This window comes from Populus nigra, chromosome 5 (assembly GCF_951802175.1).
Source record: "Populus nigra chromosome 5, ddPopNigr1.1, whole genome shotgun sequence".
Classification (NCBI taxonomy): Eukaryota; Viridiplantae; Streptophyta; class Magnoliopsida; order Malpighiales; family Salicaceae; genus Populus; species Populus nigra.
Genome location: NC_084856.1, coordinates 14368417 through 14393076, shown reverse-complemented (window position 1 = coordinate 14393076; position 24660 = coordinate 14368417). Strand labels below are relative to the sequence as shown.

The following is a 24660-nucleotide window of genomic DNA, read 5'->3' as shown; positions in this document are numbered from 1 at the left end:
ATAATGCCATTACTATAAGTATATGACTAATTTATGTATTTTTACCTGGCAATTTGTACTCTCAAAAGGTTTTTTTTTATACTTTAATTGACCTAAAATATTAATCCAAGGTAGAACAATATGTCAGGAGACTCATTATAAAATCTTAGTCCGATCCAACGGTTGGATTGAAAGTTATGCATGATAGCGTAAAACTAATCAATAGGTGTTTTATGCATAAAATCTAAATTTTCTTGTTCAATCCTTGCATGAATTGTATTAATTATTACACTAAATCCTTCGTATCATTTTGTATTTCAAAATATATTTATTTTGATTTTTTCTTTATTCTTTTATCCGCCAAAACTCATTACCAATTTCGTCGAAGTTGTGAATTTTAACCCAAAATTTATAAATCTCTTTTCAACTTCCTCAGTTCCTTTAAATTTATTTTTGGAGATCATCATCTCCATTACCTATCATATTTATTTATTATTAGTATTATTTCTCTTCATCCTGAGTTCCCTTTAATTGCTAACGGTCTTACTATCTTCGTCTTGATGTTCATACGGGGGTTTACAAAATCTATCAAACTTATCACTATTTCTAGCCATTTCATTCATTAGATTGTTGGCTTTAACCCTTTCATAAACCTTACAACATGCTGATTCTTCGTCTCCTGGAGCCTGATATGTTTTGACAGTCTTTGAAATTCAGCAATATACCCATTAATAGATTTATCACCTTGTGTAAAATCTTGATATTGTTGAAACAAATACTAGTCGTAATCAAGAGAAAGGGATCTCTCATGCAACAACTATCTCATATATATCCATGACATAAAAGGTTGTCTCTCTTCTCTTAATCGTGTTTATGTCTGATGTTTTCACTCGGAAAAAGCTTCACCCTTTAGGTTATATGCGACTAGGTTGACCTTCTTCTCTTCTAAGAAACCTGAGTACTCCTTAACCTTATCATATATAGTGACCCAATCAAGGAATTTCTTTATGTTCATATCTCTATTGAGTACATGGATTTCTATTTTGATACAAATATCATATGTTTTTTGTGGTGGTTTGTTTTGGAATGCTAAGGCCCTATGACCTCCATCAAATTTAACTCCACCAGCACCCTCCACTTAGATAATTAGTTAACTAAGTGGATCTTCATGAATTTAGGGTTAGGTATGCCTCGAGATAAGTCTCTAGACAAATTCCTCTCTTATTCACGATCCATATTTGCATCTATTAACCGAATTAGACTTGCTATGGCTTGTTCTAATTAATCCATTATATATACCTGAGCTTGCACTAAACAATCTAGTTTCCGCTCCTAAGCTTACATAACACCCCTGAGGGCTTTCACTCGTGCATCGCAGAGTGGGTTACTGCCATCTCCATCCATCAAAGAGATCAACTTTCTCTGACACCAATTGACATGATGTATAAAAGCTTGTGTTCGCATGCCCTAAGGTAACAGACCTAAGCCATAGAAAAATTTAAAGACAACTCTCTAGTATTTTATTAAAAGTCTAAAAAGCCTGCGTCTCAAAATAAACTAGACATCTTTATTTATATTAGTCCTAAAATTCTTTATATGAAAGGATTTCTAATTAAAACTAAAATCCTTTATAGAAAAGGATTCATAATTAAAACTTACCTAACCAATAAAATTCATCTAGTATTAGAATTCATAAATAGTAAAATACTAATTAAATTAAAAGCCTAAGCTAAGTAGAAATAAATAATTTAAATCTAAATTAACTACAAAAATAATTAAAATAGAAAAATAGCAACTTGAGGTTTCATATACAATGCTCCTGAGCTTTTATGCAGATTTCTTCCCAGACTTGACCTTATCTATTTGATTCATAAATATAATTGTAACACGTGTCAATGTATATATATTAAGATATGTATAGATTTGTATCAAGTTTAAGGTTGGATTTTACAATATACATATTGTATTGTATTGTTTGCCATGAGATTTCTAATGAAGGTGATGCTTGATCGTTGATCCAACTTTGACAATTAATTTACAGATATTAACATGGATATGAAATGTTGTAGGTTCTCACATGTTAAGTCGCCAATGATGCTTCTTGCTTTAATATTTGCTGGATAGGACAACATTAAATCCAGCTATCGTTTTGTCCCTTTGTTATTGGCCCTTTCCTTTGAAAGATGGTTGCGCTTATCAAAATACTATGGATTGATTAGCTTGGTGATTTGGTGTCCCTTAAAGAATCTATGTTCTGTGAACACGACCACCATAAATTAAAATTACCTCTTCAATCTTAGCAAGAATTTGGTTCTTAAATAGTTAATAACTAGTTTATTTCCAGTTTATTTCCTGCAATATGTTTGACTAAAAAAACACTTAAAAAAAATATTTGTAGATTTTTTTATATATTGTCATTGAGTCCAATCCAATAAATCAAACTTGAAAACTCTTGACTCGACTCATTACTAAGTCTAGCTTTTAAATTTAAATCATATAAAAGTTATTTTGACGTGATTCAACTAATTTGACAAATTCAAACTAAAAAAAATCAAATGACAAAAAACAAAGATCAAACATGCAGGTTCAAAGATAATCTGAATGACTAATATAGAGCAGTTTGACTTAAAAAAATAAAGATAATATCTTTTTTTATATATATATTAAGATAGTCAAATTCTAAAAAATTAGATGACATATTATTTAATTTTTTTTTAAATGACTTAGGTGCAAATGCTTGGGCTTGAAGACCTACTTTCCTAAGCTTTGTTTCAAAGGTCTAGGCATGTTCGACATTCAGGTTAATCTCGCAAATTTAGGCTAGTTTTTTTCCCTTTTTTTTATATACTATTTTCTTTGCTTTAGTATTTTGATTTTTTATAGGTTTTTTAAGTGTTTTTTTTCTTATTTTATGTTTTATATGTTTTTTTTATAAATAATGTTTTTGGTGATTCGAGGAACATTTTAATAAAAAAGAAATATGATATATAAGAGAAAATGTGAATATATAAAGAATAAGAAGTTTAAAACATTTTTTTTGAAAAAAAAACAATTATTGATTCTATATTTGAATTGCTAAAAAGGACTTATTTTTTGTTTCCTAAAAAAAAAACTATAACAAAATACACAATCCGATAATATATATGTACAACCAAATTACTAATTAAATATACATTTAAATTGTTAAAATATAATTATTTTTTAAAAATTAATTTTAAAATATATTAATCAATATATTAACTACTGTATGAGCAAAATATTGATTAAGGCATCACCTAATTAATTTATATACTACAATGACTAATTAAATAGTTTCAAGGAATTATAAATATTAAGTAATAAATAAATCTTATAACCATATTAATTCATATATAAAAAAAAAATTTCACCCAATTGCTATTTGTATAATATATTATGATATTTAATGAATAATTAATTTCATCTTGTTTTCATTGACAAGCCTAGCTTGAACTTTGTTCTTCCCCTTTTCCTTCAATTTCATCTTTAGCATTGTTTTTTTTTAATTAATTTTTTTAATTTTATTATTTAATATTTATTTGATTTTAAATTGTTTTTTATATTTATTTATTTATATATCATACAACTAAATTTTTAAAAAATGTTTAGCTTGAACTTTGTTTTTACCCTTTCCTCCCATTTCATCTTTAACATTGTTTTTTTATTAAATTTTGTTTTTTTTAATTATATCATTCAATATTTATTTGATTTTAAATTAATTTTTATATTTATTTATTTATTATTTAACTAAATTTTAAAAAAATGTTATTGAACCTTGGAGTTAATTACCTAAATCATGAATTTAGATTAATCTAATATGTTGTCATCTTAATATTTATTTTTAAATATAGTCTTATAAAATTTTTAAGTTAAAATATATTTTGGTTCAACCCACAATATAGTGCGGGAGGTAACATAGCACCAACTTAACATGGAGTTGTGGCTTACATGTCCTCTTCTAAGTTAGTATTTGATATTATGGTAGCAGTTATGTTTAAAATTTGTTTTTACTCGGAAATATATTAAAATAATATTTTTTTTATTTTTAAAAATTTATTTTTGATATAAGCACTTTAAAAAGATTAAAAAATATAAAAAAATTAATTTTAAACAAAAATAATTTTAATTTTTTGTGAAATGGCCAAGTTATGTTCCTAAACACTACCTAAACATGTGTGTTTGAGATTATAGTACAATATATTTTTTAAAATATCTTTTCACTTGAAAATTTATCAAAATAATTTTTTTTTATTTTTATATTATCACATCAAAACTATAAAAAATATTAATTTAATTTTTTTTTAAAATTAAAAATATTTTAAAAAAAGACTCAAGCATTCTGAAAAATACGCTATATATACTGAACCAACAACCTACCACCTCTTAACATGTCACAACTATGCCATTTCATGGTCCATAGGTGTTATTGTCTAGGTGGTTCTTTTACAAACAACCCGTTAATTCAAGCAAAATCTCAATCCCACTGCACATATGATAATGATATGCAATCATGAAATTAAAACCTAATTATAATGATATTTCCCAAAATACCCTCTAATAAAACCTGTTTGTCTAAGCTTTTTTACCTGTTTTTCAAATTAAAAAGATTAGATTTAATTTAAAAAAAAACAAGTAGAAAAGCTTAGACAAATAAAACCTAAATTACATAAAATTTGTAGTTTGGTACTATGCTTAAAGATACGCTACCAGAATTTATTATGAAAAAAGTAATATTTCATAACTTAAATGTTTATGTATAGAACATGTAAAATTCTAGAAATATAAAAGCATTTCCAATTGATTTATTAAATCTTATGAGAAAATAAAATTAAAGAAACTAATAAAAGAATAAATCACAGGGGCACTTTGGTAAGAAATCAAGCTTAGCCATAATCAACTGGGGCATAGAAGCTTTGGAAAGAACCAAAGAATAATCCATTTGGCTTTATTTTCCCCTCTCTGCCTCCACGTTTTCTCTATTTGGACACAAGCAAAGCCTAGGCACACACGAGAGAGAGACGGAGAGAGTGGGGGGGGGGGGGGGCTCCGACGAGAAAGACCACCCAGATACCTTCTTCGGAGCTTCCATTATCTAACCACAAAACAAAAGTTTCAGTCTTTTAGGTTTTCTCACCATCAATCTCTCTAAAAATCCGAAAAAGGTATGTTTACTTGACATTAAAATTTCTATTTTTGTTTCATTTATATCTCTATATTCTAACGTAAAAATTCCAAATTTGAAAACCCATTTCAGGTTCTTGAGAAGTATTTGTTGTTACAGCAGGACTTGTTCATATTTTATATTGGACGTAATGAAATTTATTGTTTTGGCTAAAAGAGTGACTGAATTTCGGTTAAGAGGATAAGATGCCATCTGGGGTTCTTTTGAAACTGAATTTTGGATTAAGGAGAGCGATTGTTGGTAGAAATTCGATTCCTTTGGTGTCGAAGACTAGCCAATTTTCATCAAGGAGATCTCTTGTTAGGAGTTCAATGGCTGCTTCCAGTTCTAAAGCTGTCTTTGGTGATGTTCATATTGATGACATGATTGCCACTTGTGGGAATGGATTGGAGTTTTCAAAACCCAGTGCTGCTTTTTTCTCTGATAGAAGTCGTTCTAGTTGTCTAAAAGCGAGTGTTAAAATGAGAAATAGGGAGTTGCCAAATAGTCGTTTGGTGTGTGGAAACTTTATGCTTGATGCAATGAGAGGGAACGGTAAGGCAAATAATTTAGTTGTTGGAACATTGTTGAAGAAATTGTATTCTTCGTCTTCTGTGTGTTTCTCTGCTGGGGCTGCTCAAGATGTGTTATTTGATGGGAATTCTCGCGAGGAACAGCTGGTGGACTCCACTGTGGTATCTGGCCAGTACGTGCTCTTATCTTCTGTTTGTTTCAATTATTTTTCTTCTTTGCTAACTCATTTTAGAGTTATAATTTCATTGAAGTCAATCACAAGATTGTGGTACAAATGTTCTTGGTTTCCCGTTATTCTCAATTGGTTTGGCAGTAGTGAAACAAGGGTTTGGGACACTGTACACAATCTTGCAAATGAAATTAGGATTAAAAAAGGAGCCATTTTACAATCACTTATTTGCCCAATATTGACTTCAGGAATACTGTTGATGACAGAAACTTGAAGCTGCTCTCTGGATCATGTTACTTGCCACATCCTGATAAGGAGGAGACTGGTGGGGAAGATGCTCACTTCATATGTGAAGATGAACAAGCTATAGGTGTAGCAGATGGTGTAGGAGGCTGGGCAGATGTAGGAGTCAATGCAGGGGAATTTTCTCGTGAACTTATGTCTCATTCAGTTAGTGCAATTCAAGAGGAACCCAATGGTTCCTTTGACCCAGCCAGGGTGTTGGAGAAGGCTCACGCAAAAACAAAAGCTCAGGGTTCTTCAACGGCCTGCATCATTACCCTTAATAGTGAGGTATGTTCTTCTTTAACAGGTGAAATTACACCCAGCTGCTTTCCTAATATTATAATTGATGGAATGTTGTGGTAGGAATTACGTATTGAATATTTTTAACACATTCTAATGAGCTCGGCTATATGCATATGGTGCTTTGGCTATTGTTTTCAGTCAGAATCAGTGGTTCAATCTTCAAGGCACTTATATTCCTTACTTTTTCCTTGAAGAATGAAAATTTCATCCATCAAACTAGTGTAATGGAGATGGATGGTCCATTTCTGTGTTTGATAACATGAAATCTCAAAAAGTGGTAGCATTTTTGAAGTTCAAGGGTTTTAATTTCTACTATGGTATTTCAATTTCATACTCTTTCTGATAACTAAAATCCTTTTAAGACAATACAATCACTTAATTCTATATCTAGTAGATAAAAAGCAAAGGCCTCCCTTGTTTCATGAAGTCATCATAAACAAAGTCTGTGTACCTTCCAATCTCTTTATTCTGGGTAGAATGTTGATTGACCCTAGACTGAAGATATTTGGCTGTTGGAACTTAGCAAAATTCTAGCTCTTGTGGATTGGAATGCACAGAAATATCTTACTGCAAGCATATCCTCTCTTTGACTGGTCAACTTCTGGTGAAGATTGTTACTAGACTTGCCTTTTATATTTCTGTGCCTGTATTTTATTATTTTTGATTTTTAATTGCTTCGTCAATGATTGCTTTATTAAGTACTTACCAAGTGAAAGTTACTACTCAAGACTGCGTGGTCTTATATGGACTTCTTCCCTCAGGGAATACGTGCTATTAATCTGGGAGACAGTGGATTCATGGTGGTGAGAGATGGATGTACTATCTTTCGATCCCCAGTGCAGCAGCATGGCTTCAATTTTACATATCAACTGGAAAGTGGCAATGGAGGTGATCTACCCAGCTCTGGGCAGGTCAGTTAACGCACTCTAATCTCTCTCTCTCTCTCTCTCTCTTTTTTGCATTTCTGTTTTGTCTGTGCGTGTTTGTAAGCTTTTTACTGTATTGTAGCATGCTTTCATGTGTAACATATTTCTATATGTTTGCAATACAAACAAATCTTTCCTGGGTTTGCTATTATCAGTTTCTAACTAAATTGATCTTAAATATTGTTTGTTCATATGCTGCCACATCACAACCTTTTATAATAGCTAAATCCATGTTATGAATTTAACTCCCCCTCAGCTTTGAAGTCTCATTCTCATCAACAAGGCAAATGAGTCAGTTAAGATTAATCTATTTTGAGCTTCAGCAATTTGCAAGTTTTGAATGCAAAGTACTCTTTCCCAAAGTCTGATTGACATGTGATGTAGTATGGCACCAGGTTTTTTTTCTCTCCAAAATTATTAGATGCTGATTTGAGTTTAATTCAAAGAGTAACCCGTGTGAAATTTGAACAACAATGACTGTCCTGACCCGAGCATCCTTCTGGGATTAATGGCCTCAGGTTTTTACAATTCCTGTTGCTCCTGGTGATGTCATTATAGCTGGGACAGATGGATTATTTGACAACTTATATAACAATGAGGTTGCTGCTGTTGTGGTGCATGCTATAAGAACTGGCTTAGGGCCTGAAGCAGCTGCTCAGAAGATTGCAGCTTTGGCACGCCAGCGAGCAGTGGATAGGAACCAGCAGACACCGTTTTCCACTGCAGCTCAAGATGCTGGGTACCGATACTATGGTGGCAAACTCGATGACATCACTGTCATTGTGTCATATATAACGAACTCCGCCAATATGTGATTCTGTCTTCTCCTACAGGCGACATGGCTACACTGTGTTCATTGACGTGGCTGTCTTCTCCTACGTGGCTACACTGTGTTCATTGGCGTGGCTCGAATGCTATTAGTTCTGAGTTTTTGATGAGAAACCATGTTGAGGAAGTTCTTTATAATGGCGCTCTATGTTCCTTTTACCACCTCAGTTTTGATGAATGCAGCTTTGCATTTCCCTTTTCTTCCTTATTGTCCCATGAATATTTTATAAATGATCGAAAGGTTCTTAGAAACTCTTGAAGGATGCTTATAGCATCCAGCCATACTCACATCAGGTTTTTTCAGAAACAAGTCATCTCTATATACCAAAATTGTTTATGAATTACTGTCGCAAATGACTGAGCTTGGAATTTTTGGTCAACTGTCTCCATTTTGGTGCAGGCACCAGCCTAGCTTCTGTTTACAGATCAATTTGTAACGATTATGATATAATTCCCCTGCCTTCTGACATGAAAGTTTCGATCAACTGGGCGATGCAATCAACGCCCTAAACCTTTCAGCCACTAGGAAGAAACATGATTATGATACTGTTTAGTTGGTTTTCGCTAAATTTAATTTTTCTTTTCTTAAATCAATTTTTTTAACATTTAAAAATTATTTTAACATGTTAATATTAAAAATAAATTTTTTAAAAATATTATTTTAATATTTTTTTAAATAAAAAATACTTTAAAAAATTAACCCTATCACACTCCCTGTCATCTTTTTTATACTTATTTCCGGAACTTTGATGCAAAACAGAGACTGAATTTAAAAGCATAAAAACACGACACTGCATACATTGAAGGGGCGTTTATTTGCTTTGACAAGGAAAATGCTTGGAAACTAGCCAAATTAGAGCTTCCATACTTTCCTTAAAGCTCTTCTTCCTTTCCCTTTATCTTTTTAAACCGGGGGTTTACATACTCCTTATATTTTTAAAATTTCACCCCCAAAACTTAAATTCATACCTATTTCTAAGAAAAATTCTAGGCATTTCTTCCTTATTTCAGACTTCCTCTCCCAAGTTTCTTCATCAACTTGAGAACTCCGTAAAACTTTTACCATAGGAATTTTCTTGTTCCTAAGTTCCTTCTTATCGTGATCTAGCACCCTCACGAGTTTTACTTCTAATGTCAAGTCTTCCTTAATCTCTATAGGGACTTGGGTAGCACTCGGGATTGATTTATTTCCGCTTTCCATAACATCAAAACATGGAAAAAATTATGAATTTTATCTAAATTTGAGGGCAAAACCAATTGATATGCTACAAACTCGATTCTCTTGACTGCTTCAAATGAACCAATGTATCTCGAACCCAATTTTCCTTTCACGCCAAAACATAACTAGTGTTTCCTTGAAGCAACCTTAAAATACACTCGATTTCTCATCTCAAATTCAAGAGGTCTTCTTCTCATATTTGCATAACTCTTTTAACTATCCTACACTACTTTCATCCTGCTTTTTATAATCTTCACTTTCTCTGAGGTGATTTGAACCAATTTGGACCCCATCAATTTTTTATCTCCTACTTCTTCCCAACATACAGGGGTTCGATACTTCCTACCATACAAGACTTCATATAGAGCCATTCCTATAATAGCCTACTAACTATTATTATAAGTAAACTCCACCAGTGGAAGATGATCTTCCTAGTTGCCCCCAAAGTCCAATATACAATCTCTTAATAAGTCTTCCAGGGAATTGTTCTTTCTGATTGTCCATCAGTTAAAGGATGAAAAGTTGTGCTTAGATTCAATCACTTCCTTGTAACATGTTGAATACTTGGCCACAATCAAGATGTGAATCTAGGATCTTGATCTGATACTATCGATACTAGTACCTCGTGTAACCTCACTTCTTTTAAATTTAATTTAGCCAATTTATCAACTGAATCTGCCATCTTTATATGCAAAAAAAGAACAAATTTAGTCAATCTATTATTACCCAGATAGCATCATTACATCTCTTCCCTCTAGGAAAACCAAAGATGAAGTCTATAATGATGTCTTTCCACTTCCATTTGGGTATTAATAATGACTATAATGGCCATGCTGGCTTTTGATGTTCCACTTTTACATGTTGACATATATTACATTTAGTCACATGCTCCGCTATTTTTCTCTTCATATTCAGCCACTAATAGAATTCCTTCAAGTCTTTGTACATCTTAGTACTTCTAAGGTGCACAACAAACCTCAATTCATGGGCTTCTTTTAATATTTCATTCTTTAGTGTCTTATATTTTGGCACATATATGCACTTTCCCATTACATTCATCCAATCCTCTATAATTTGAAATGGAGTTTCAACTCCCAACTTCATCTTATTCTTCACCTTTTTCATTTTAACATAACCTTGTTAGGCCTTTAGTACTTTGTCTTTAAACACAAATCATACTTTTCTAGGCTAATAAGGATCCTTTAGGCTCAATTTCCAATTGAGTATCAATTTTCTTTAACTCCTTCACGTTTCCTTTATTCCATTCCCTTGATTCTTCTATCACAACCTTTTTTTTCCAGCTAAGGGTATTTGCAACAACATTTACCCTTCAGAATAATTATCTATAATACAATTATAATCTTTAATCAATTCTACCCATATCCTCTGCCTCATATTCAACTTCTTCTAAGTCATCAAATATTTCAAACTCTTATAATTAGTGTAAATGTATACCCGAGATCTATATAAGTAATGTTTATATACCCGTAATGCAAATACCACAACAACTAGTTTGATATCATGAACTAGATAATTTACTTTGTGCAACTTTAATTTCCTTGATGTATAAGCTATAACCTTCCCATATTACATTAAGAAACATCCCAATCCCTTATTTGATGCATAATTGTAATTCACATACCCATCATACCCCGAGGGAAGTGTCAACATCATAGCGATGGTGAGTCTTTTTTTAGTCCCTGAAAGCTTTCCTCATACTCCTCGGACTAGTCGTATTTAGATTCCTTGTGTGTAAATCGAGTAAGAGAAATTGCTATTATAGAAAACTCTTCAATAAATCTACTATAATACCTTGCAAATTTGAGGAAGCTATGAATTTATGTTATACTCGTAGGATTATTCCAATTCAAAATAATTTTCACTTTCTTTAGATCTATAAATATGCCTTCCCTTGAAATACCATGTCCTAAAAAACCACCTTGTTTAGCTAAAATTTACACTTGCTAAACTTAGCATATAATTGGTGATCTCTCAAAGTCTATAATGCATGCCTCAAATGTTCTTCACGTTCTAAGTAGGAATTATAATACACTAACATATCGTTAATGAACACCATCACAAACTTATCTGAATATGGCAAAAAAAAGCTTGTTCATAAAATCCATGAATATCGCTGGAGTATTTATCAGTCCAAATGGCATTACCAGAAATTCAAAATGTCCATAGCGAGTCTTGAATGTAGTCTTCTAAATATATTATTCCTTAATCCTCAACTGGTAGTATCCCAGCTTTAAGTCTATCTTTGAAAACACCTTAGCACATTTCAATTGATCAAATGAGTCATCTATCCTTAGCAATAAATGCTTATTCTTCATTGCCGCCCTATTTAGCTACTTATAGTCAATGTAAAGTTTAAGAGTGCCATCTTTCTTCTTTACAAACAATATCGGGCTTTCTTAAGGTGAATTAGTTGGGTGTTTTAACCCTATTATCTAACAATTCTTGTAGTTGAATCTTCAATTCAGCTAACTCTATAGGAGCCATTCGATATGGTGACTGTGCTACTGGGGCAATACTAGGTAATATATCAATAGAGACTTCTACTTCTCTTTTTAGAGGCAATCCTAGTAGCTTCTCCAAAAACTCCCTCATTATAGGGACATTTGATAGTTCAATATTATCCTTCCATGAGTGTATTACATAGGCAAAATATGCTATACATCCCTTTCTTATTAATTTTCTAGTGATCATAACTGAAATTATAGAATTTGGTATAACATTTCTTTCACCTCTAAAAATCACCCTCTCACCATTTGGTCCATGTAGAATCATTATTTTTGCAAAACAATCTAGTTATGCTTTATACATGCCTCACCAATCCATACCCAGGATGACATCAAAGTCATGCAACTCCAAAAGTATTAGGTCTGCATTCATTTCACATCCCTTAACATCAACTTTAATTCCCCTATACAAATGATCAATAGAGAACCTTTTTTCTACCTTTCATGAATTTTCATATAATTTTATTTGCTATAAAAGAGTGTGCAGCCCCAAGGTCAAATAAAACATAAACAGACATGGAATTTAACTGTAATGTACCTGCCACGACAGTAGGGGTAGCTCTAGCATCTTCCTGTGTCATGGAACACTTTGCTTTTTGTCATATCACCTGAAGCCAATTACTGCTTGATATTCATAATTCGTTTTTCAATGGGACACTTTACGAAGAAGTTTATAGAAAGCAACCTCTAGGTTTTGTTTATTCTACTCTTTCCTCTCATGTATGTTGGCTACATAAGTCTTTATATGAATTAAAACAAGCCCTTTGAGCTTGCTATACTTAACTGAGTGATTATCTCTCTCCATTGGTTTTTATAATTCCAAGGTTGATATCTTTTTATTCATTTTATTTATGGGTAATGACATCTTTTATCTCCTTATTTATGTTGATGACATTTTATTTACTAGTATTAGTTCAGTCTTGCTTAACCGATTAATTAAATTACTGAGCTTAGAGTTCAAGCTTTGGGATTTAGGTGCTGCTCATTACTTCTTAGGGATTGAAGTTCAACTTACTAGTATGGGTATCATGCTACGACAACATAAGTATACACTTGATATTCATTGTAGATGAGGTATGTCATCCTGCAAACCTATTGATGATACTTCTGCTTCTTCCTCTAAGTTAGATATGATGACTAATGATTTGTTTTATGATCCTATATAGTTCCGTCAAATTGCTGGTGCTCTTTAATATCTCACTTTTACGAGACTGAATATCTATTATGTTATGAACAAGGTATGTTAGACTATGCATGCTCTTACTGATGCACATTGGGTTGTCGTTAGATGTATTTTGTGTTATCTGAAGGGTATGACTTCTTATGATTTATATATTACTCGTAGTTCTTCTTTCTCTCTTCATGGTTTTACTAATACTAATAAGGCTAGTAATGCTGATGATCATAAGTCAATCGGTGTTTATCTTGTGTATTGTGACACTACACCTATCTCTTGGAAGTTGGTAAAACAACGAATGATTGTTTGCTTTCTACTGGAGTTGAATATAAGACTTAGTTGACATGACTGCTGAAGTTTTATGGCTTTTTTATATGTTGTCAGATCTATGAATTACTCCTACTTTTGTGTTTATTATTTGGTGACAATTTGGGTGCTACTTATGTGTCCTCGAATCTCATATTTCATGCTCATGCTATTGCTCATCTTCAGTTCAAACTTTGTGTAGAGTTTCCACCCTCAGCTTAATAGGGTGTATTATAGGAAGTGCTGAATTATAGGGTGTATATTATAGCAATTATAGCTTATTATGTACTGCACTAGCTACTTATATAAATAAAAAAAGAATGGTTACCTTATTTTTTAAGCCTTCTTATTCTCAATTATGAAGAGAGTCTTCTAATGTTTTCTAACCCTCAAATGATTACAACGCTTAAAAATTCTTTGCAAAGTGGATGATTTCGAGTCGATCATTTCATTAATTCAAGTGTTATAAAAACAATATCAAGAAATAACTTTCCCTGCAGACCATATAACACTGTGATTTTAACTAGACTGTGCGGTTCTTTATGGGCTCCATAATAACAATGAAATTAAAAACAAAAACTAGCAAGGGCCACGTATAATGTGAAGGGAATCACATGAAAACATGAATAATTTTTGTCATGATAAAAATAATAACTGAATCATATGGTATTTTTCAAAGCAAAACCAACATCTCCTAAGGATCCTTCCTATGTATAAAAGGACATGTTAAGGATTGTTGCTTGTAAAATAGAAGATATAAGATCGGCCATTACCATACATGCCCTTTTGAATGACCCTCCACTACTACATTTCTTAGCCTTTTTCTATTTTAATGAGTGTACATAGACTATTTTTTTTCATGAATGGTTATAAATTGTAATATCAAACCCTAATTTTGTATGCTACAAGCTGCCCTTTTTTATATCGATTGTGTGTTCCGTGTGCTCAAGAGCCTTAATACCTAGGTATTTGACTTGAACCTTTTTATAAAATACTTATAATTAGTATAATTAAATGTTAATCACGAGTTCAGGAAAAACATTAATGAAACATTTAAGGATGATAAAGAATGTTGCCTCGTATTGGAATTTATTGTACTACTAAGGAATTGTTTGATTTTGTTGTATTGTATAATATACTTTTAGTAAATTGTCATTTTCAAATTACTATTAATATGTTTTTTTATTTATTTACATGGGGTGTCCGGGCCAGCTTGCGCGCACCATGACTATTCCTCACGGCCCACTGGACATCCTGCAAGCTCAGGGGCAGGTTAGGCACCGCGAGGGTGACAGACGTGTACATAGAGGGTCGAACCCGGGACGGGGGCGGAACAAGTCGCACGGTTGACCACATCAGCTAGGCCCTCAAGTGCACTATTAATATGTTTTGAACTTCGTAGAAATGTCAGAAGTATACTTTATATGATTTCGGTACGTGCAAAAGGTTTGTCTGGGATTTGAGTATTGGAAAATTCTATAAAGAAAAAGAAAAAAAATATTCAACGCCGTTTTAGATTGTAACTTGTTATTTGACACGAAATTCGTCGCAGGGCTGATAATTGTTTTCAACCAAAAAAAAATGCAGCTCCTCCAACACGTTTTTAGATAGTAAATGCAAAAAAATTAAAGGATAAAATTAAAAATAAATATATTTAATTTAAAAATTAATAAAAATAGACTTGATTTAATCAGAATTAACTTATCAAATCGATGATTGAGGTTATATACTCCCACTGAATTTAATATATTTTTGTTTCTAAAATTATATTTCATTTAATTAGATGCCAACCAAGTGCATAAGATTTTTTTATATATATCAAACATGTTTTTTTTAAAAAAAAACATAGGAACGTGTGGGATTGAAATAAAAAAAAGTTACTTTATGATTTTTTTAAAGTTTCATAAAAAAGAGTCTTTTTTCAAGTCAAATAAAAAAAGACCTTTAAAAAACAAATAAATGATGAAATGATGTATTTTGTTTGTAATTTTAAGGGGTTAAAAACATATTAAATTAAAAAATAACAAAAATAAATATGTTAGGCGCATGGACCTACCCATTAGGCTTACTTATAAAAAGGTCTAGCTCATGCGCTAGACCTTTTATTTTGTTAATCGTAAGGGGAAGATAATGCATCGTCTGCCATGTTTTTTTAAAATATTAAAGGGCAGACAACATGTTGTCAACCATTTTAAAAAAATAAATTATAAATGACTCATCATCTGCTAGCTTAGTTTTCAAAAACCAAGGGTCGTTGGAAAATCAGGCTCTGTGTAGTTTTTGCTTAAAAATTTATTTTTCAACACTTTTTTTTTACTCAAAACACCTAAAAAACACCATAGACACCATGATAAACCCATACATAGGTTCCAAAAACCCAAGAAACCACACAAAAACTCGAAATCAACCTGAAATAAAGAAAATTCATAAGCTCAATTATATATTGTTTTAGGTAATTTGAAGGTGAAAAAACACCTAAATGAAGCTCCCTTCACTAAATAAAACATTTTGACACTAAGATCGACTATTTTGGTGGCTAGAATCGGTGTTAATGATGATTTTCTCTCAACAACGCTGGAATCTAGTGACTTTCTCTCTCATCTCTTCAACCAAAGACTCATAAATAAAAAAAATGAAGTTTTGAATTAAAATTGATTTCTTAAAAAGAATCTAGGAATTAGAGGGACCCAATATTTATAATTCAAAAAGTATGAGGACTATAATGAACATTTCACAAAAGTTCGATAAAGCCAATTGTTTCTTTCTCATTTTTTACTTTGATCCTTGTATTTTAATCTTACAATTTCCTAACAAATAAACTTAATTTGATTATTAATTTGGTCAAATAAGAGGAAAATCAAAATAAAAAAGTTATGAAAAAGTTAAAGAATGAAAAACAATTACACTATGGTAGTCAACAATGTAATGAATCTTAATCTATAATGGTGCGGGGAACAATATTTTACCCATATTTTTTACCGCGTTGTTAATTAAGCTTATAATGGATTCTTTTTTAAATTAGATGGAACAATGTTGGTTTAATTCCCACCAAATAAAAATTCGCAACATATATAATTCCACAAATTAAAAAAGAACAATGACTAGATATTTTAAATGCACTATACGGATGTAGAGATGTATTCATTAGAAGAAATTTTTTTAATTTTAATTGACATGTAAACAAATTAAGAGATAATCCTAATCGCTCATAAGCTTAAATGCAATAAGACAATCAACTATTAATTTCTCCGACCTTTCTTCCTCCCTTTTGTGTACGAGGAATAAATCATAGGATTAAAACTGTTGCTAGCTGGTATGTTCTTTTCAGTTGTAATCCCACTTCCACTACTATCCCTCCTTTGTCCTCTTTCTCGGTGTCTTCCATTAACCAGCAAAGAAGTCTATAATTTTGCTGCAATTTTTTTTTTATATTAGATTATTTAGGGATATCTTTGAATCACACGCCAAAAATATTTATTTCCAAATGGGGCTTATTTTCGTATTAATTCTGTGCGTTTTTAAAAATAAATTCAGATATTAAGATTAAAATATGAATTCAAGAAAACAAGCATACCCTCGTCCACCATTTCTCTAACTCTTGAGGTTTATTATAGCCATTTGCACTTCATTCTCTTTTGCCGCTTTTAATTGATGAATTAATTTGTAAGAGAATAGCCAAAACGCACAGTATAAGAGGGAGCAGCATTGGATCCCTTAGAAATGTTTCCATCAAAGAAGTAAACAGAAATCTAATTAAAGAGGCACACAGTAAGCTTTGATTACGACACGACTGCCTACATCACACACAAAGCTAAAATCTAAAACATCTTTTTGCATCGCTTGGTGGGCATGCGAATGCAAAGCTTACCGAAAACCCTCTCTCTTGTTGCCTTCTAAAAGGTGTAGATCATGGTGGTTTCTCTCTTTTCCTTCCCTTCTTTCTTCTATGGTTTGTGAAAATGGACGGATGGATTCATTGTTTTCATCAATCAATCAATCAATCAAAGATAAATCACAACACCACTAACTTACATATGAGAACATATTCTCTTCTTTTTAGTTTCTTTTTCTTTACTTTTTCTTTACTTTCTCTCTTTCTCTTGGCCGCCAAACCCCTATAAATCCTACGTGGGCATGGTTTCTACGCGCTCCTGACTCTCCATGTACCCGAAAGAATTTAAGAAAAGCCTCCAACCCTCGATCCATGCATGGGCATATCCGACAAAAAGCCGCCAAGTGGGGTCCTACAAAGTCAGCCGGAGCCAATAAGATCAGATATCATGTCCACATTGGACCCCACTTGAGGGGTCATATCTTCGTCAAACAAGAATCCCACAAACTTTTGTGTTTACTTTTCTTCTCATCTACTCCTATGGTGTGAACATTTGCTGAGATATTCTTTAGAAGCACGTTTGTGTTTGCTCTTGATCTCTGGTGAAGTTGCCAGAAAAAAAAAAAAATCTTTGGTGCCATTGCATCGTATCTTTGTAGGATCTTCCCAGCGCTTGATTACAGTCTTTAAAATCTTTTATTTCGTTTCACCAAAATAAATAAATAAATAAATCTTGTGCTTCAAGGGTTTCCCCCCGCTTTATGGAGTGCATGAGATAGAAAATTTGATATTTTATGCATGATCAACATAGGGTCCAATTAATAACATGTATTTGGTTTAATTAATAAGTAAGGAATTTCTCGAGGCATGGAGAGAGATGCTCATCCAATATATGATTTTTTTGTGATTAATTAAGAACTAAACTGAAATATTTGTTAATAATAAGATTATTATTAGGTGTTAAACACTATACTTCCAAAGCCAATGATAAATAGAATAAATTAGTCAAGATTGGTGTATAAATATAAATTAATAGAGCATTTTGTATGCAATTGTTGGAAAAAAGAGAGAGTTGACTTAATTCATGTACAAGAAAACTTAGTACTCTATTAAGAAATTGAACAACTCACTAGCTAATAAAAAACAAATGGAGACATGTAAGTAGTAAGCACCATTTTTTGGAGAAAAAAAAACCTAGCATCAAGATTTTAAGGTTCGATTTCTAAATACTTGTACATGGAAGAACGGGGATGAGCTCAAATTGGAGACTTGCTCCTATGAAACACCCAAGTACAGAGCATCAGGCTACAATCTGTGGTGGTGGGATGAGACTGTGCTATTAAGAATCGAGCTGTAAATATCATCAGCAAGAATTATTGAATTTATTTACTTTTTTTTCTCAAATATTTCAAATTTGAGGTGTCCCTTTTTGGGCATGTTGGGAACTACAAAATATATATGTTTTGTTCGATAAATTATTCCATTCAATTATTTGGACGGTTAAAAAGTATGGTTTGCTATGTACAGGAAAGATGCATTGTCAATTTATTTTTTTTAAAGTCTTAAACTACTTTATAATGCTTTCTTTTTCCAAGATGATGTGATAATGAGAGGCTGGTGGCTATCTGTTTAATGGCTTTTGTGGGGACAACTAAGTTATGGATCTTTAACGCCCTCAATTTGACCTCTTGGACAAAGTTATGCTATCCTTTTGCTTTTCTTTTTTAAACATCGAATGTAATTTGATCAATCGTTCAATTATATACTTATATTATCCAGCAATAAATAGATTTCGCTAGATTTTTCCTGTTAAAATGTTTTCATGAGTTGAAGTCACCTCCACTATCTGAACAATATTAACTAAAAAACTATATCGAGTGGACCTAAACACTTTTAAGCACTACCAAAAATTGGTAAATATAAATGGATACATCATCATAATATTTTTGATAGTAGATTGCAGTGATTTTTTTCAATTGAATATGTCCTTGTAATATTCATCGATAAACACCATTAACATAAATATTCTATTAGTATATACTGAAAAAATTATAATGAAGAAAAAAAAATAAAAAAAAAAACTAAAAAGTACGATACCGTATCATTTTTACAGACAAAATTATCAACATATTTAAGTTAAGAGATATAATTTCTAACAATTACAAGCTTAAAAATAAAGTTAATATACACAGATAACTTTCATTGTTATTTCCTAGCTATTATATACTTGATTGTTGGCACATTTGTGGCTTATGAGATCTTCACCATAATTCAAGGAGTCATCTTTTATAGATTTTTTTTTTGTTTATTAATAGTTCTTAATTTTTTCTTAATTTTTTTTTACATGCATGATTTTTTAAATTTACATAATATTTTTATGTATAAAAACACTTTCAAGAAATCAGTATACACAATATTATTTGTAAAAAAAAACATTTGACCTGGAAAGAATCGTTCATTAACTTGTGTAATCTAACCAAGGTTACGGTAAGTGTAAATTGGATAGAATTAAACAGCAAAAGGTACAAATTGAATAAATCTTTCAACAAGGGGATAAAATTAAATAATTGATTCAAACACGAGGATAAAATAAGGGTTTTGCTTTGTTTTCTTTTCCCTCTTTTCTCCATTCCCCTCGATTTATTTAGGAAGCTATAGGAAGTAGTGTTTTTCTAGAGATCCAGTTGGAAGTTTTTGGATGAAAAGGATTTCAATCCATTTCAAAGTCTAAAGTAGACCCTGAACTGTTCAAGTCTTTACACTTTATGTCTACAAAGTAGGCATTGTTAAAACTTTGTTTGCACCCAGTAAAACTTGCAAGATGCTCTATATGCATTCTCCTATGATGTAGAAGGCATTATTTCTCTTTTCCCTTTCTGGACATGCATGAAGCTCGAAATTTGAAGTCTTGTATCATGGAGCTGGAGAAAGTGACTGTAGTCAAAATAGCCATCCAACTGATTTACTGATCACTGCTATGCCCTCACTAGCTAGGCAGATCACAAGAAAGAAACTAAAGTAAAATTATTGAAGACGAAGTTATGCTATTGAGATAGGCAACCTGTTTGCAAGTGGCAACTTGCCACTTTTTTTTTTACCATGCTTGAGTTCTACAAATACAAACAAAGAAATCAATTCACCATTAGTGTTTGCAACTGAATTAATATAATTTTTCCATATCATTTATTGGATTAGAAACTTAGTTAATTATCAGCTCCACATCATTTACCAGAACCAAAACAATTGAACTCTGCAAGATGGCTTTGACCATAACTAAGTAGGGCTAAAACTATCAAAACTACTGCAAGAACAATACCAGAACGGCTGAGCTAGGAAAATAAACTGCGAATCCTGAAAAAGGCTAAAGGCAAAGTAGTGACTTGAGTTACAAGCTTCAAAGAGATAAAAAAGGATTGGTCTCAAGTCTAGCATGTCATGGCCACACATGTCTCTCATGGATAACCATGCCTTCACATCCCATACCCCCTCCATGCATACAAGCAAAGATAAAAAGCCAGTCATCATAACCACCAAAAGCCCCCTCTCCCTTGCCATTTCCCACTTTCTAAAGCACTCGAAACAAATTATAGAGGGTTTCAAACACAGAGGGGCTACATACCTTCGTGCTCTTAGCTATGAAAGTTCCAGCTCCCTCACCACAAAACAGCAGCAGCAGCAACAACCAGTCTCAAAACCCGAAACCAGTTTCTTGCGACAACACCAACAATAACAGCAGGAACATCAGCTTTAACCCCAGCAATCGAAACTTGTGCTACGAACCCACATCGGTTCTTGACTTGCGTAGAAGTCCAAGTCCTGCACGAGCTGGCAAACCGGCCTCTGCAACCGATCCTATCGAGTGGGAAGATCATGTCTTGCAAACTTTGGATTGGGATTCTATTATGAGAGAGTTGGACTTCCATGATGATTCTGCTCCTGCTCTCATCAAGAATTTTCCACAATTCGGTCCTTGCAGTGAGCCTCAAATCCAAAGTCATAACCTTCCTGAGTTCACTGCATCTCAACAGATTGATGCTACTCAGTTTCTTAACTCTGAGTTTAATGATATGTACATCAATTCTATCCCAACTCACAATTTGACTTCTCTTGATTTGTCCCATAGTTTTCATAACAATATTGGAAATTGGAATGCTGGTTCTGATTTCATTCAAGAGCTTATCAAAGCAGCAGACTGTTTTGACTCAAACGAGCTACAACTTGCGCAAGTGATATTGGAACGGCTCAATCATCGCCATCAATCACCAAACGGTAAACCACTCCAAAGAGCCGCTTTTTTCTTCAAAGAAGCTCTCCAGTCTCTCCTTACAACTGGATCAACACGACCACAAACTAATCCTGTAGTCCCTTCATGGTCTAATACTGTCCAAACTATTAAGGCTTACAAGGCCTTCTTTAGCATCTCTCCAATCCCCATGTTCACTGACTTCACCACCAACCAAGCTATTCTTGATTCCCTTAATGGAAATTCAGTGTTTCTTCATGTCATAGATTTTGATATTGGATTTGGCTGCCACTATGCTTCTTTGATGAGAGAACTTGTAGACAAAGCAGACTCATGCAATAAGATCACAACTCCGCTTCTTCGAATCACTGCGGTTGTAACAGAAGATTCTGTGATTGGGACCAAATTGATCAAAGAAAGACTCTCACAATTCGCCCATGAACTCAAGATCAGATTCCATGTTGAGTTTGTGCTTTTCCCTACCTTCGAAATGTTGTCTTTCAAAGCAATCAAGTTTTTTGAAGGAGAGAAAATTGCTGTTCTCTTATCCCCAACAATATTTCGCCATCTTGGTTCAACAAATAATGTTACTATGTTTGTTAATGATTTCCGCCGAGTTTCGCCAAGTGTAGTCATATTTGTGGACAGTGAAGGGTGGACAGAATCTGGAGCTAGATTGTCATTCAGGAGGAACTTTGTCAATTGTCTCGAATTTTATTCAATGATGTTTGAGTCCCTGGATGCGGCCGTGATTACAGCTGGTGGCGATTGGGCGAGGAAAATTGAGATGTGCCTGCTGAAACCGAAGATTTTGGCGGCAGTTGAGGGGTGCGGAAGGCGAATGGTGTCTCCATGGAGGGAGGTATTTGCTGGGGCAGGAATGAGGCCAGTGCAGTTGAGTCAGTTTGCTGATTTTCAAGCTGAGTGTTTGCTGGGAAAGGTGCAAGTGAGAGGTTTCTATGTGGCAAAACGGCAGGCTGAGTTGGTTCTTTGCTGGCGTGATAGGCCACTTATTGCTACATCCGCTTGGAAGTGTTAGAAACAAATGATATCTTGTTATCTTAGAAGTTAATTAGGTTGTTTTTGGGATGTAATGACGAATCTAATTACCTTTTTACTTTCGGCAGTTATCAGTTGGTGTCTTGCTAGAAAGAAAGAAAGGGGGCTGAGTATCTTTTGTCACTCTCTATGTCTCTCTTTCGTGTAACCTGCACAGAACTTTTGCCTGTTATCAAAAGATTTGGGGAAATATAAATTAAAAAGGATAATAACCCCAATTAGGGAATCATAATCTGCCATCCTCTTCCAAAGATTTTTTCTTTTCTGCATGGGTTCTGTCAAGATTATTTTGACGTTAACAGTCTTATAAATATGAAGTTACTGTCCAAATTATTTAAATGTTTTTGCAATCCTTCCAAGTAGCTGTGAATGACAGGAAACTTAATCTAATCACACTTCCAGACACGTAATCAAATTATCCATTATCAAAATTCTTGCAGGAAACTGATCTGAAAGAGAAAGCACAGCAGCAAGTAAAATACAGCGAGAAAACTAGCTAGGAAAGATAATTAGAATGTGGAGACAGACAAGTTCTCCATGGCCCAAAATACCTAACGGAATTGTGCAATCCAAAGCTGCAAGTGTCTTAGCAACATGCAGCAGAAAATCTCCAGGCCTCAATGGCTGACTAAATCAAAAAGACAGCAGTACTTGTATAATACCAACGACAAGCCATCCACTGCAATCAAATGGCACTGTAGAAACAGAAAAAAATTCTACCAGTCATTTTTTTATTTTATTTATATATACATATATAAAAAAAACATGAAAAATAAATGGATCTTTATATATTTAAAGATGTCTTGTTATAAATATAAAATTTTATAAATAAAAATTAACCAATAAAATAATGACATGTACTATTGAGGAAGGACTTGAGAGACCCTACAAATCTCAATAAATAAAGGGCTTCACCCTAAACAGAATGGAGGATTCTTACGGGAGATACAAAATCTTCTTCTAGACAAGCTCTTCAATTAAAAAATCTCTCTCAAAAGCTCTCAAACTTTCTTTATTTATACTTAAAATCTACAAATAATAAAACTTTGTTGGATCAAGCTTAAATGCCTCACAAGAGTTTTTCAACAATACTTTAAACATGAATCAAAAGTATTCTTCAAAGCATTAGATTATCAAATCTTGCTCTGCAATACTCGTTTAAATTCGTGTTCTTGCAAAACACAAATATTGACTCAATATCACAAATAATACAAGTCACTATAAATAAAATTTAATAGAAGAATCAGAGAATTATTTTATTTTTTTGTAAGAATATTTTAAATAGATATTGTAACAAAGGGCGGAGGAGTATAGGAGGCTAAGGTGGGTTGTAGCCTTTGTTGGATCAAGCTTAAATGCCTCACAAGAGTTTTTCAACAATACTTTAAACATGAATCAAAAGTATTCTTCAGAGCATCAGATTACCAAATCTTGCTCTGCAATACTCGTTTAAATTCGTGTTCTTGCAAAACACAAATATTGACTCAATATCACAAATAATACAAGTCACTATAAATAAAATTTAATAGAAGAATCAGAGAATTATTTTATTTTTTTGTAAGAATATTTTAAATAGATATTGTAACAAAGGGCGGAGGAGTATAGGAGGCTAAGGTGGGTTGTAGCCTTTGTTGGATCAAGCTTAAATGCCTCACAAGAGTTTTTCAACAATACTTTAAACATGAATCAAAAGTATTCTTCAGAGCATCAGATTACCAAATCTTGCTCTGCAATACTCGTTTAAATTCGTGTTCTTGCAAAACACAAATATTGACTCAATATCACAAATAATACAAGTCACTATAAATAAAATTTAATAGAAGAATCAGAGAATTATTTTATTTTTTTGTAAGAATATTTTAAATAGATATTGTAACAAAGGGCGGAGGAGTATAGGAGGCTAAGGTGGGTTGTAGCCCAGGTTTAAAATTTTTTTATTAAAAAACTCAATACTCTCCCTGCATGACCTTTACATCATATCTGTGAAGGAAATTAAGGGTCGCTTGAACCGTTTGTCTTCTGCCTACGTTGGTGATATGGTAATGGCCATTGTCAAGAAGGGGAAGCCTGATCTCAGGAAGAAGGTTATGCCTGCT

The 24660-nt window shown here is 32.8% G+C and overlaps 2 protein-coding genes across 3 annotated transcripts; both read left to right on the top strand.

Moving 5' to 3' along the window:
- Positions 1–4973: 4973 nt before the first annotated feature.
- On the top strand, positions 4974–8365 carry LOC133693492 (probable protein phosphatase 2C 80). 2 transcript variants are annotated; one of them, XM_062114713.1, is made up of 6 exons: positions 4974–5159; positions 5252–5864; positions 6128–6434; positions 7211–7360; positions 7894–8207; positions 8256–8365. In XM_062114713.1, the coding sequence occupies exons 2-5, from the start codon at positions 5365–5367 to the stop codon at positions 8188–8190; spliced, it is 1254 nt and encodes a 417-aa protein (XP_061970697.1). In that variant the 5' UTR covers positions 4974–5159; positions 5252–5364; the 3' UTR covers positions 8191–8207; positions 8256–8365. The 2 variants fall into 2 exon arrangements, with proteins under 2 accessions (XP_061970697.1, XP_061970696.1); XM_062114712.1 differs by having other exon boundaries at positions 6110–6434.
- Positions 8366–20533: 12168 nt separating this feature from the next.
- LOC133693483 (scarecrow-like protein 15) lies at positions 20534–22796 on the top strand. The gene has a single exon (XM_062114704.1). The coding sequence runs from the start codon at positions 20898–20900 to the stop codon at positions 22542–22544; it is 1647 nt and encodes a 548-aa protein (XP_061970688.1). The 5' UTR covers positions 20534–20897; the 3' UTR covers positions 22545–22796.
- Positions 22797–24660: the final 1864 nt, after the last annotated feature.

Coding starts and splice junctions, on each gene's coding strand:
- LOC133693492 (XM_062114712.1), top strand. CDS start 5,365: ATGCCATCTGGGGTTCTTTTGAAACTGAATTTTGGATTAAGGAGAGCG. Junction 6,435..7,210: donor TCATTACCCTTAATAGTGAG/GTATGTTCTTCT, acceptor TTCTTCCCTCAG/GGAATACGTGCTATTAATCT. Junction 7,361..7,893: donor ATCTACCCAGCTCTGGGCAG/GTCAGTTAACGC, acceptor TAATGGCCTCAG/GTTTTTACAATTCCTGTTGC.
- LOC133693483 (XM_062114704.1), top strand. CDS start 20,898: ATGAAAGTTCCAGCTCCCTCACCACAAAACAGCAGCAGCAGCAACAAC.